Raw genomic sequence first — 14,756 nt, forward strand, 5'->3', positions numbered from 1 at the left:
CTCATAACTTCAGGATGGAGTGGAAGCACTCAGAAAAGATGCATACTTTTCAGAGCACTAAAAAGGTAAATACTCTGGGGAATATCACACTGTACCTACATAACTCAGGGGGGTTTGGATGTGCACAGCTTTTTTACCTGCCCTGACACAGAAGTGAAAACCTCTGCCATGAGCAGGACAGGTGTGGGATGAAGCTGTGCCAAAGCTGCCAATGGTGAGAATTTCTTTCTGAAACATCATCTCTGCCCACACCTTTGTTAGAGGTTCTTCTGGTTATTATTTCTGGACAATGAGCTGAAATTTCCTTTCTTACCAAGAAATGACACAGCTGAAAAGCCCAGGGTAGTGCAGATACCCAACTATACAAGGCAATGACTGATTGAATAGGCAGCATCTGTGTCTATCTTTAAGATCTTCAAGGAGCAGCAAACAGAGCCTGCCTGGTCATCTCCAGCCACCTGTCTGCTGGCTGCCACAGCACAGCTCAAACCCCAAAAAAGGTCAGAACGAGCAAAAACACTGGTCTGTACATGATACAGCAGGGAAATGAGATTACCACATGGCACAGGGAAAATAAACCCTTGGTTCCCTTGTTTTAGCTGAAAGAGGAGAGGAAGCCACACATTGCCAGCAGGCTGCAGAGGATCTGCACCACAGGACATGGTCACTTCTGGCTTCACAAAGCAGCTGTTGATGAGGTCTGGGGTGCACAGCACACCAGAGAAGTCTTTGCTGCTTTTCTTAAAATATAAAGAATGACAAAGAGCTCTCCTTGGTAGCTTTCTCTAGGAAATCTCAAAACATGAAGAGTTTTATTAGTCTGATCCAAAACTGGAACTAGAAGTCAGATCTACATGTAAAAGCAAAAGTCATGAATGCGTTTGATGTATTTTAAGCAAGACACTGAACCACAGTTGTTATTTACAGATCAAAGAAGCTCCAGCAGTGTCCTGAAACAATCTAAGTGAGAAATGCCAAAATCTGATTTCATCCATGTCCATGTGTTGCTTTGAACTCGTAATTCACAGAATTGGTCACTATATTGAACTAATTATCAAGCCTAATGCGTGCCAATTTTGATGGCTGTGCTCCTTTATAAAAAAGTCAGGTTTGAAGGGAAGTGGAATGATATACTGGTAGATGTGAAGCCTTTATTGAAATCTGTGGAGGAAAAACAGCCAATATACCAAAAACGTCCCTTCTTGCCAAAGCCCAAACATAATTTACTTTTCTAATTAGTTACTGTGACACAGATTAGCAAAATAAATAGTTTGCATTAACCAATACATTAAAAAAAAAAAAGTGGTTCATTCCTCCTCCCTCACAGGAAAAGTTTCTTGTAATGCTTAAGTGAAAAAATATCTACACAATCTAAAAATCTAATGAAGCCACATATTGTATGTGGAAGTAAAACAATAATTTCACAGCACAGCCTAATACATTTAAATTGAAATACTAGCAGCAGTGAAAAGAAACACTGAAAAAGTATTTCTGCAGGCAGGAATAGAGAAGCAAAGTCTGTTCAGATATCAGTGAAGACTTAAAAACTACTTTTTTTTGGCAATTACTTACTGTGGTTGGAAATTATCACAAACACTGGTGTGCCAAAGAAGTGATTTCAGGAATCACACAGCTTAGGCTATAATTAAAAAGCAATCTTTAGGAAATAGGTTATTACCAGTATTTAGTAGCTAATTTGTTCGTTAATGCCCTAACAAAGCTCTCCTCTGATTGCAGTGGAGGAGGAACAACTTCAAGAGGATTATTTGCTATTAAGACTTGTACTCAATTATTGAGAGTGCTGCTGTGCTGCAATTACAATGGCAGAGCAGCCATCAGGAAAGCTGGATGGATCCAGCCTGAGCTTCAGCCAGCAATTCCCACATGCAGGGGCTCTGAATTTTAAGGATAACTTGCAGAATACCCTCACAAATTTGAGGGTATTCTGATTAACAGAGAGGTGCAAGCTCAGTCTGCCTCAATACCAATCACACATTTTATTTTATGGGAATTTTCCCCCATATTAATTTCATTTGTGAAGGAGCAGTTGTGTAACTGCTGGAGTCTCTAGGTTACATTTTTCACCAAGATAATATGATACTAATTTGGTTTTCCTTCTGACAATACTTCAGAAAGCATCTTCTGTCAAATCCTATGAACACCATATTTAAGCCACATTATGGGAGATGAACATGACAGTAACTTAGAAATATATGCCAAGTATTGACAGGTTATAATTGACTCAAAGCTGCCACCACTTGTCACTGTCTCCTGTTATAGTTCCTGTTCTGCTGATCAGGACAAGGAATTCTACACCTCACTAACCCCAGATTTAAATTCTGTACTGGGAACCATAACAAACAAACCTCTAGGTAACAGCACTGAGTTAAGAAATCCAAACTCACCCATATTTATGAACTATTTTTCCTGCCAATAACACATCTTCAGTCTCTTATTACTGTATTTCAATAACAAAGACAAAATCAGGGAAATCAGGGAGTACTTTTAACAACATAATTGAACCTGGGACACAGAGAGACAATTGAACCTTTCTGTGCAAAGGTTGGTTTGGGGAGCTGCTGCCCAGCTGACACAGGAGCTCAGGAAGCCTTCAGCTGCAGAGCAGAGCAGAGAGGCCCATTAATCATATTTATCAAGACTGTCTACCCTGGATTTCATGCAGTTAGGGGAAATGTGCTATTCTACTTGAACAACAAGGAGTGAGGCTAAAACAAACTGACCCAACTGCATGGGTCACTTCCAGAAATAGAAAGGGTATCAGCAGCACAGCTGCACAGGCCAGGAGGCAAAATGCTGGGCTAAGAAACATCCACCCAAAACTTCTGAGGTATGTAGCCAGTGGCAAAACTAATAATGGGCTAAATTTTGCTTTAACTGGCATTCAGTACATTAAAGTCAGCAGGACAAGATTCAGTTAAGTGCCTTATGGTCTTGTATTTCATGAGCCTCCTAAAATGTTTTATTGCAGTTCAGGATTTCATATCAGCAGAAGCAAGAAGGGAGCAGATAACCTCCCACTGATGTATGAGCATATTATTTATTCTGATGCTCATGGAACTTTCTCTATTTGCCTTCCCCTCTCTTTTACATTAAGAGACTGTACAATGCCAAATGCAACCACAGAACACAATGTACTGGCTGTTGTCCCATGGGAGAGCAGGGGTAATATCCTGGTTTATGATTCCCTCTCTTTTTGAGGCTTTGCTCTGTCTGAAAGAGCACTGAGATGCCTCAGTCTCCCCATGTCACATATTGTGCATCACTAGCAGCCTTTAACTGGGAAGGATTCAAGCCTGGGACAGCCAGATCTGGCAGAGGGACTCCAGAACAGCAGAGTAATGCCAAAACACTCAGGGCAAGCTCTAGACCTGCTGGCTTTGAAAAGCAAGAACACAACTTTCACATATTCAACCAACATAATAAGAAAATGTGCAGAGCTTATGCTTTATTGGCTTCCATAAAATTAACAGAAAAATAAAAGTGAGATAAGAGCCTGGTTTAATAGCACCGTTTCCATCTGCAGTACACACACCAGGCCTGCTTTACTTAAGTTTCTATAAAAATTATGAAAATCATGTTACCACCCAGCTCCACCTCCCGCAATATGGAATGCAATGTAGTTGCATTTCCAACTATATTATCACTAAGAAGTGATGTGAGATTTTCATATTAAGACACACACCCCACATTACCCCAAAGATTATGAATTTAGTTGTATTTTTCTCAGAAACAGATAAGCTAAAGAAATACAGAATACTAACAGATGTTGAAGTAAAATTTGAAATAGATTACACAGCCCATGAAGACTCAGCACAGATACTGCGAGGTGTTGGGATCAGACATTCTCCTTTCTCTTTTTCATGGCACATGGGCATTATTCCATGGGGCAAGAATACATGGAGAATGCTACAGACCTCATATAACCTATTTATATCAAGTGAAAACCTCGCCAAAGCTAAAAAATAGGAGCCCATAAAATCATTGCCGAGCTAAACCTCACACAAGTGAAACTCAACAGGGCTAGTTCGCAGCATCAAAACGGTAATTTCACATTTCAGATGTTGAGTTTGCTTTGCAGGCGGGGTGAGGGGCGGGATGAAAGCATCGATCCCTGGATCCCCGGGATGAAGGGGTCACGCCCCGGATCCCCGGGATGAAGGGATCACTCCCGGGATTCGGGGGATGAAGGGATCACTCCCGGGATCCCCGGGCTGAAGGATCACCCCAGGATCCCCGGGATGAAGGGATCGCTCCCCAAATCCGCGGATTTCACCCCGAACTCCGCCCGGAGTCTGCTGCCCTCTGCTGGCCGAGCGCGGGCAGTGCCACGGCCAGGGAGCCACGGGAATTCTGTGATTTCCCTTTTCCTGCCCCAAATGTTTATCGCAAGGGTGAATTCCTGCCGCGCTCCCGAGATTCCCCTTTGACGAAGCTGCTTCATTTATTCCATCCGCTAAAACCAGCCAATTCTGGCCCTTAAAATATCCTGAAGCGAGGTATGGCTTTCAGTATTTTCTCTTTTGAGGGGCACTTCTCCAGCACTCAAAACAGTGGGATCAATTCCTATTTCCTGCTAGATAATAAGCAGGTAGTCTTTCAAAATAATTGAAGTATGATGTGTCTCAAACACTTGGAAGAATTTTGCTTGTGGCACTCTCTCACAAGCGCTTCTCTAGCCATTCTTCCAATCCTTAGCATAATTGATAAATTATATGAGCTCTCTGCCATAGATCTGGTTTCTTTTCCACACCTTCACCATAATCTTTGTGCACAGCATCAAGTATCAGATTGCTGATTCTTTTAACTGTGCTTCTGTTTTTAGCAGGTGCAGAGAAACCAGAAAATAGTATCCTAAGTATGAAAAAAAACAGGTAAGTGCTATTAAAACTGACAGCAGCGTGATCCTGCAAGTGGAAGTCCTCCACTGTAAAATCATGCTTTGGTCTACTTCAGGCAAGAATTTCATCCTTGAAAAACAGTCCTGTACTTTCAGGAAATTGCTAAATAGCTTGCTGTTCCAGACCAATCACACACATTTACAGGACTAGTTGCTTCAGAGACTCCAAGACCCTGGGACAAGAAATTATTAAAAGCTATACCATATTTTACATATAGAAATATCCACGTGTATATTTATACATATTTTATATAAACATATGCCCTACACATATATATCTTTTTGGGGTTAGAGCACACACAAGCAGAAGTTGCTTCACCCACCAACAAAATGTGGCCTTCACCAAAAACAGCCCAGCAAACCTCCACCATCAGCAGGATGGATCTACAGCTTAGCAAAACAGGAACTGAGACCTACAGAAAGTATTTACACAGACAAAATACTGTTGTCCATGTTGGAATGCAGCTGAGGAATTAGAACTAAAAGCCACCACTCAGCCAAAAATTCAAACCATTGTGAAACATGGAGAAATCAAAGCAATCAGTGTAGCAAATAGAGTTCCTAGGTTATTTAAAAGACAAAAACAAATCAACAAAAAGAACACAATAAAATAAACAAAAATATCACAGCACAAAGAAAAAAAGGAGCTTTTTCTTCATACTATTATTTTCTTCTCAACTTTTTATTGCCCACAGTGCTGCTACCCACCCACAAAACACATTCCTACACCATGAATGCTGCATTTGCAGAAACACTTTAGCAAGCTGCTCTGAGAATGTATGGAAATGGTATCTTTGTTGGGAGCCTGGAGCAGGACACGCTTCCTGCAAGACTCTGCTTGCACCCACATTGAGCTGGAAAGAATCTGCATTATCAAATCACAGCCTGTGCTCTGAGTGCACATGGCTTTCCAAGTGGTTTCCTCTTCAAAGACCCCAGCTGCAAGGCTGCAGCTTTCAAAATACAGGAATACTCTGCATATATGGAATTCTTTTCATGTGAATAGACCCACTGATGTCAGAGAGGTGCAGTGACTGTTTGCTCCATTGGTGAACAGCACATCCCTGGCACCAAGGATGGCTGAATTCTGCTTCTGGCCAGGCTCTATGGACACTGCACCTGGCACCAACAGAGTGTTCAACCAGAACATCTTGCTTGTAAACATACTAGACCAAAAAAAAAACCAAAAAACCCCTCATTTGTTCCTCCCAAATGTCAAGGAATTTGCTTCAGGATTCTGCCCACCATTCAGGCGTGTCACAAAACCTATTTCCCACAACTGGTAAATTAGGAAAACCAGGGTTATTTTGCAGTCTGTAAAAGTCATTTACAGCTGCTTTGTGAGATCTCCATTTTCATCTCCAAGTACTATTCCAGCATTTGCAGGGAGAAGGCAATGAGCACAACCTACAGCAGCAGAGTTATTAATTTTACCCATGTACTGCTGTTCCAGGTCACAAACCAGGGTGTGCCTGAGGCCTTATCCCCCACTTGTCTTGTGCTCCCACCCCTCAAGAATCCTCTTTAACCCTCACAGCCCCCTCAAAATGAAAATCCCCTGAATATTGACACCTAGGATGATACAAGTGATACAGGAGCTGATACAGCTCCAGTGATGGGCTTTCCAAGACAAAGTGATGCTACAGTGGGAAGCAGGGACTTATTTTTCAACTTCCTCCCATTAATCCTGAAGTGACACAAGCTCTGCACAATTTTCCACAAAGCTCTTTAATCCATTTTACAGTCCCTATCCCTTTCATGAGACTGCTGATGCTCTATATGGAAACACCCAGGCCAAAGAAATGCTGGCTGCTCAGTAAAAGTAAAAAACCAGTGTTACAGCTCCTGCCTGGCAAATTCCTGGTTAAACCTAACTTATCTAGGAGTCACAATAACAGAACAGCTTGGTTTTCCAGAAGGTAACAAAAGACAGATACTGCACATATTTCACTAAGGAGGATGTTTATTTTTCCAAATATTGTACTAAGATAGTGTCCTGTTTGCCTATTTCTATCGACATCTGCTCTGTAATACACAGAGAACGACAAAAAGATCAAAGTTTTAATTGTGCAAGTGAAAGAATGTATTAATAACATTCTTTCTGTCTTACAGCAACAGAGATAAACTTAAAAAAAAACTCTCTCTAACAGCTCAGAGAACAGGATATTTATATAAAGATGTCCTAACAAAAGAAAAGCATGCACAACTACCTTAAATGGATAAACAAACTCCCTGTTTGCAGTGTGCCCTATTGAGCTCAGCCCTCAGAAATCCCCTCCAACCCTCAGTCAACAGGGTCAACACATCTCAGCTGGGTTTTACATTTTTATACAAACCCCCCTCAGCATCCTTTGTTCACGAACCCTTTAAAACTAGGCAAACTCAAGCAGGTGTGCCTTTAAAGCCCATTTTGCTGCTAGTTGCTTTAGTTTTCCTCTTCTAGGCAGTAAGTTGTTTAGGAGAGTTTTTTGTTGTGAGTTTTTTTTTTTTTTTTTTTTGTTGTTGTTTGTTTGTGGGGTTTTGGGGGGGTTTTGTTTGTTTTTTTGGTTGTTTTTTTTTTTTACTTCTAGCTCCTTCCACATCTGCAAAGGCTGCACTGCAGGTCCTCCTCAGCCCTTTTGAGACACACCTTGTGAAAGGACAGCAGTTCTGTGGAACACATACAACAAGCAGGACCTCCTCCTCCTCAGGAGATGTTATTTCTGCTTGGCTCTCTGGAATTTGCTGCTGTGTGCCACACTGCTGCCACAGCACACTTTGAACTGGCTGTCCTTCTCCTCCCAAAGTTATTCCACCATTCCCTCCCTCCCAAGACAGCAGCAGTGCCTTTATCCACTCAGGGCTCTCTGCCTTGCATGTATTGAAGGGAAAAACACAAACCCACAAAGCCCAAACCAAGCCACAGCTGCTCTGCCTTAAAGAATTGGGACTGCCCAAGGTGACAGCTGGGCTGCCTCACCTAAACCAAAGCCAGGAGCATTTGGTCCACAGGTGGGGTCAGGTTTGTCAGGGTTTCCTTTCAATCTCAGAGCTCTGAGATCTGAAACAACATCAACAAGTAAAGCATCACTACCATCCACCAACACAAGCAGAGCTTGAATTGTCCAGAAAAGTCTAAGAGGACAAGTGTGGTGTTCACATTCTCTGAACAGAGAGAGACATAATTCTCTCTCCCAGGATTTTTCCTGGGGAAGGCAGTGAAAAGCTCAGAGCAGAAGAGAAAACAATTCTTATCTCTACTTGCTGTTCCTGTTGTTTTGCACATGTAGAATGTTTACCCAAAGTGAATTGTTAATTGGAAACCAGTGAAGGTTGTTTTGATTCCTTGGCCAGTTGGGTCAAAGCTGACTGCAAATAGTCATGGATTTTTCTTTAGTATCTTTGTAGTATAGTATTTCTTAGTACAGTATCTCTTTAGTATGTAATTTAGTATAGTATTAGTGTAATATAGTATAGTTTAATGAAGCAACTGCTCAGCCTTCTGAATCATGGAGTCAGAGCACATTATTGCCCTGTTTCTACAATAGACAAGCTCAGCCAGGGCTGCCTGCACAGCAAAGTCTGACATTTGAAAGTGACTCTCAGTCTCTTCCCAAGACATCCTGAGTTAGAGAGCCAGTCATTCTCCATCCCCTTTGTCTTAAAGAAAGTTTAATATTAATTTAGCTCCTTCTGAATCTACTTCCAAGCTAGATGTCAGCCCATCTGCAATATTTTCACAAGTGACAAACTGGATTAAAAGCACACAGAACACCCACTCTGGACTTGCTCACTTCTTCCAAACCATGGTAATTCAGGACAGAAGGGACACCAGATTTACTGAGAAGCTGCAACCTGCACACAGACACGCCAGTGAAGTAACTCACTGTACACAGGGAAAGGGACAAAGCACTTCCTTTCCTTTTGTGCTGTCCCCTCATTTACAAGAACGTCCTCTAAGACATCTGCTGGAGTCCTGTAGCAGGAAAGGAAATGGAAGAGCTCCAGTGGGAACTCAGGGGTTTCTTTCTTTTTCCCATGAACTGAACATTATGGAATTTTAACAGATGTTCTACTTGGTCATAGTTAATAAAATGAATTATGCAGGAATTAAAAATCTGGCTCCATTTGCCTATATAAGATCTCAGCAGCAGAACTCCATTCCCATTTAGGAATTCTAAAGGATTTGCAGTGGATTTATACTCTGCTCCTGCCTCATTATGAGCTGGCTGGAAATTTTACCAGTTAACTTTTCTCTGTTGTGGAAGATGTGAATAAATTTACCTGTTCATTGATTGATTTTAGTAGCATGATCCAGTTTCCAGTCCTGCACACTGGTACACTACAGCCATAGGAAGGGGCAATTCTCACTTGGATTTGCTTTGGAAATGACATCATGGGAATTCCACATCATTTCACAGCCTCTGATTTCTGCCATTTATTCAAAGTCTCATTCAGCAACCTAATAACCATACTCCCACTTTGTGCTTTATTACAAAAGCCTTCCTCTTGGAGCACAGATGTCTCTGTCAGGCTTCTGCTGCCAACAGAATGATGCACTCCCTTTCCATTTTAGGATTAGTTCAGTGCAACTCCATCAAAGGAAGATGTAAAGACCAAAAGGTAATGGAGATGTGAGAGAAGAGGCACCAAAAAGGTGAAAAGAGTCACAGCCAAAACTTTCAAGCCTGGAGGTTCACTCAAAGTTATTTCCAAAAGCTTTATGCATTTAGCCATCTTCTTTCTCTTCTAATATCCATCTGCTCAGAAAGCATTCTGAGAAGATAAAGGGGATAAGTCAGAGTGAGAATCAAAACTGAAGGATGAAACCTTGCACCAGCACAGCAGCTAAAGCCAATTACATGGAGCAGAGTAAGGCTGCCTTGAAAAGATCTTCTATCCTAAAGCAAGAAGATGAGGCTTCCACACCACACTCCATTTATAAACAGATTTATTTTCACTGAAATTCAATCAACTGGCAAGCAGATCCCTGTCCAGAAATCTTGATATAATACAAAAAATTTTATCCCAATGCAATAGCTAAAATTAACCTTTCTCAAACTCCAGCTCAAGAACTTTGCCAACACAAGAATATAATAATCTGAAAAGCATCAATATTCCCAGCCTCTTCCAATTTTTTTAAATGAAATATCATGTATTGAAGACTCTCTATCCAAAAATTCCCACTCCATTATAACTAAACAAAGGGGTTTGTGTGGGCAGAGAACCAAAGCATGTAAACAAACCTTGTAAGTATAAAAGTCAGCTGGAATTAAGTATCACCTGATATAGGCTATGGAGCTACACGGATGTGTCTAATAATGAATTAATATAGATTTTTATCTGAAAATAAAGACCCTAAAGGAAGAAGCGTACTCAAACAGAAGGAAAAGTACCAAGATTAAATATCAGGCTTGCAGCAGCTCCAGCTGAAGGTGCAAAAAGCTGTTACTCAAGTGGACATTGCTTTACAAAATTAAGTGTCAGAAAAATGCAACAATTTTAACAGTATTAAATTCAAAGTTTTTTTTTTTCTTCTTTTTAAACATCACCTATGATTTGCTTCATTTTTAAGAGAAAGCACATTTCATTTAGTAATCATTTATTCCTCATTCTATTGGGCAGATTCTTCCAAAAAGCAATACTTCAACTGAAATCACTTCTGAAGGATCTTTTATGAATACACATAGTGAAGAGGACTCCCATTAAATTTCCAACAAAGTGTTGCCATTTTGAGTAAACAAAGTTATCTCAGCAGGGTCACACACTGTGCCATGAATATGGTCTGCAAATTAATTACCACCCTGACATATGTCAAAACAAATTTTAAGGAGAATAGCACACAGTAGCAACCATGTGCTTTATCTACCTGTTAGTATGCAAAATCTGTACTCAATGGGATCTAAATTTATTCATTTATTCAGAACCCCTCTGAGAAATCAAAATGATTCGTATTCATTCGCCTTTTTTTGCCCGTCAGCAAATGAAATCTGAGTGAATAACACGTTTAGTGAGCCAGAAAATAAGTACAGGACAAACCTGTGGTGGGGGTTGCATTTTAGAAAAGCAGGTATCACCTTTGCACAAATAACTATTTTTTTTAACTCTCAAAACTGCTACAATAAACCGCAGTGCATTGGCATTTGTCAGCACTTTAAGGAACACCAAGTTTGGCGTTTCTTGTTTTAGGTAATACTCATCTTTATTCTGTACTTGAAACAAGAGCTGGCCAACAGAATTGTTTTGAAAACAGTTTTCATCATGAAGAAAGGCTTTAAAAAACAGAGCTACTGAATGAAGATTTAAAAGCACCTGCGACTGGTTTTATTATCAATGGCAACACAGACAACAGATCTGAGCCTGTGTTTAAAACCGAAGAGGGAAGATCCAAATCTACCTTTAGGTATCCAAACCTAACCTTTATCCACTTGAGTTACATAAGGAGACAAACCCACACAGCACATCCAGAATGTCCCTGGGGTCCAGGAAGGGTGCAAAGCCAGGCTGGACAGGACTTGGAGAAACTTGGGGTAGTGGAAGGTGGGAGGTAGAACAAGATGGATTTTTGGTCCCTTCCAACCCAAACCTTTCTGTGATTTTATGTTTTCCTAGGAACCAACTGATCTCTCTATTTCAGGTACACATACATCATGCAACTTCTGTTTTGTCAAAAGATGATCTCCTGGGATCTGATACTGAAACAATTTTAGACAGGGAGTTTATCAGTGGGTTTTTCTACTTATTTTATAAACTGCCTTCAGTTCACACAGCATATCAAGCACTTCCATGACACCAATCCTGGAATTCACAGTACATTTATAAAAGATTTTAGTTTAGGAACTATTTTCTTCTGAGTGGACCAAAATATTTTTAGCCCTATTTTTTTTTTCTAACAGTGAAATACTTCTGCTTTAGAGTTAAGTAATGCCATATCAAATCTACAGACTGGGTGACTAAATGCAGTTCTTTCACACATTCAAAAAAAAATTAGAGAGAGCACAATCCTCTCTATATACAGACGACAAATAATCCCTTGGCATCTGCTGACAAATATATTTAAAGAAAGCCTAAATCTGTCTGTGCTAAACTTGGCCTGATGCCACCAGTTCACCACTGTTGGCATATATAGTTCACATGATGCAATCACAAGACTTGAGAAAGTTTCCAGTGCTTTAGTTTGTGGTTTTCTCATGTTAGCATATACCTTACCTTTCCATCCTTTTTCAATTCAGCAGGAACAGAACTGGGAGACAAGATGGCAAATGAATTTTTGCATGTATCAAAGGTTTTCTTAGTGCTCATTATCAGTATTCTATATAATTACAGGCTGGTAACTTATCTAGAATGAAATATGCTGGGATTTAGAGCTTAAGGTTAGAGCAACTGATCTCAACTGTACTATTAACTCTTGTTAGAAAACTGAGGCAAAGGAAGCAATTGAGAGAAAAAAATAAAAGAGAAAAAGTCAAGAGTTTTACCTCTCTTAATACGGTGCTTTTATAACCCCGGTACAGGCCTTGAATACCCTGTAAAGCAACAAAAGAAAGCATCATCCAGGGGGAATGAGTTTGTCAAAGACCACAGTTTATTGGTGATTATGAGGCAAGCATTACAGCCCTAAAGTGTCACACCTCAGCTTCAAATTGACTGTATTGATTACAACACTGTGTCCTGTATTCCATTATTTACAGTGCCAGAGGGTTTTATTTTAACCTCCTCAGCCTTGATTCAGAGCCCTTATCAAGACAAATGTTTTGTATTTTTAACCAGCTGAAAATACTCAAAACAATTAAAACTCATTTTATAAGTGCATATAAAATTATGTTGTTTATTATTATAGGGCACTTAATTCAAGTGTTTGGCAAGGCTTATGGTTCTCTAGCCAGCTATATGGAAAGGGAAAAACATATGGTTTTGACAGAATCAGCTTTTAAAGCAGAATCAAGTCACAGAAAGAAGGGTGCAGGGTTATCACAACAGTTTTCATTTGAAAGCAAATAAAAATCAAGTGGATCATTTGAAGGTCATATTTATGTCTTCCTTTCCCTGGGTTTTACACTTAGAAAATGTATTATACTATTTTTCTCCACACTGTTTTTAGAAGCCACTTCCTCTTATGGAACACAGCTTGAAAATCTCCCCTTGTGAAACTCTGCTAAAACAGACATGAACAGGTTTTCACAGGAGGGATCAGCAGAACTCCTGAAAAGAAGACAAAGACCCTTATTTTTCAGAAGTAACTAATACTGGATGAGCACTCATTTCCAGAACTCCTCCAGAGCCTCTCTGAAATGTTGCCTTTTGGTCACGCCCTCCAAATCCAGCTTCAAAAACTGGGAAGCATTCAGCAAACTGCACACAGAAACTCCACGTCCTGCTGCCTCTGACAAGGACAGTTTGCATAAATACAAGCAGAGTTTTGGAACCTGGAAGCTAAATCCTTTTTTTCCCCCTTATATTTAAATGTAGATATCCCATCTAAAAAGAGGAGAAAAAAGAATTGCTTGGAGCATGCCCCAGGGGGAGATGGGAGCTTGGTTTCCTCAATCATAACATGCCAATCACTTTTAAGAGCAGAACAATCGATGGAAAAGTGCTGGGAAGGCACAGAACTGGGATAAAGTTGTAGGAATGCTTCTGGATGTGTTGGCACTGAGTGGGAAGGATGAAAATGTTGAGGAATTTTGCTCTGGACTCACCTCATGGTACAAGGTGTGGGAGAGGATCCGGAGGGTGCTGGAGGAAGGAGAAACCTGAGCCCTCTGTTTGACCACCTCGGATGGAACCCGGATGAGACAGGCAACCTGCAAAAGAACCTGGGGTGAGGCAGCAAGGCTGGCTTATCCTCATACAGCAAAAATAAATAAATAAAAAAAAAATAAAAACTGACAAATGGGGAAATCAGGTTTGTCATTAGGTGTCCCTGAGTATCTTATGTATTTGTTCTGAAAGCCATGTACCTTCTGATCATAAACTTATACTAACAGGAACATGGAAGCACCCTTGGAATTTTTAACTTCGAAAGCAGCAGTAGATTTGAGTTGAGAAAATCGCTGATAAGACCAAAATTTCAATCCATCTTGTCTTTTGGCAGTCACAGGAATTGACTGTTCCCATTCCACAGGACTGTTTCCCCCTACTTTCACAGATTTCAAGTGGAGATTCAGGACTGTAAGACCAACAAACTTCTTTCTTTGGTAATTCCTTTGTGCCCCCTAGTGACTGATAGCGGGAGCCATTCTGGTCAGCTTCAAACACAACATATTCCAAGGTTTACCTCAAAATACACACCATGCTTCATTCAAGGTAAGGCATTGGACTGATCCCCTCCTGCAGAATGAATTTCTGGACTCTGCAGCTGGATGTAATAATGTGGCTGCTGCCACAAAGCTCCAGCCTTGCTGAAAAAGCCAGGCTTGGATTTTAAATATTCACCTGCCACTTTGGCTTCAGTTAAATTTAGCTTTTGTGCACATCATTTCACAGAATGAGAATCCTGAAGTGTGGAAGTTACAAGCCTCTCATCTCTCTAGAAAATGCCTATTCATCAGCACTTAAAATTTGAAGCAGAGTTTGTCTTCAGTTGGCTCCAGGGGTGCATAAAGCAGTGATGGGACTGGTGGCAAAACACTGCAGAGCCCAAAGGGCTTTGCCACATTTTTAGCCTGCCTTTAGACCATCCTGGGCTCAGGAACAAACTGTAGCTCCTAGACACAAAGGTGATCACAGAGCAGAGCAGCCCAGGTGAAAGCTGTCAATCTGAGGTGGCAAACCAAGCAGCTAACTGGGAAATCCATGTGTGCCAAAGAAAGTACAGGAATTCACTGGAGATTGCACAGGCACAGTAACTTGAGTGGTC

The 14,756-nt window shown here is 40.7% G+C and overlaps 1 protein-coding gene across 1 annotated transcript in view; it reads right to left on the reverse strand.

The window, feature by feature from the left end:
* SLC25A26 (solute carrier family 25 member 26) overlaps positions 1–14,756 on the reverse strand; it is an 81,418-nt gene that overhangs the window by 49,310 nt on the left and 17,352 nt on the right. Inside the window, exons 4-5 of the mRNA XM_058031917.1 lie at positions 13,597–13,701; positions 12,376–12,423 (exon numbers count right to left, since the gene is read on the reverse strand). Of these exons, the coding sequence (XP_057887900.1) occupies positions 12,376–12,423; positions 13,597–13,701 (153 nt within the window). The remainder of the gene's footprint in view (positions 1–12,375; positions 12,424–13,596; positions 13,702–14,756) is intronic.

The sequence above is a fragment of the Melospiza georgiana genome, chromosome 11 (genome assembly GCF_028018845.1).
Source record: "Melospiza georgiana isolate bMelGeo1 chromosome 11, bMelGeo1.pri, whole genome shotgun sequence".
Lineage (NCBI taxonomy): Eukaryota > Metazoa > Chordata > Aves > Passeriformes > Passerellidae > Melospiza > Melospiza georgiana.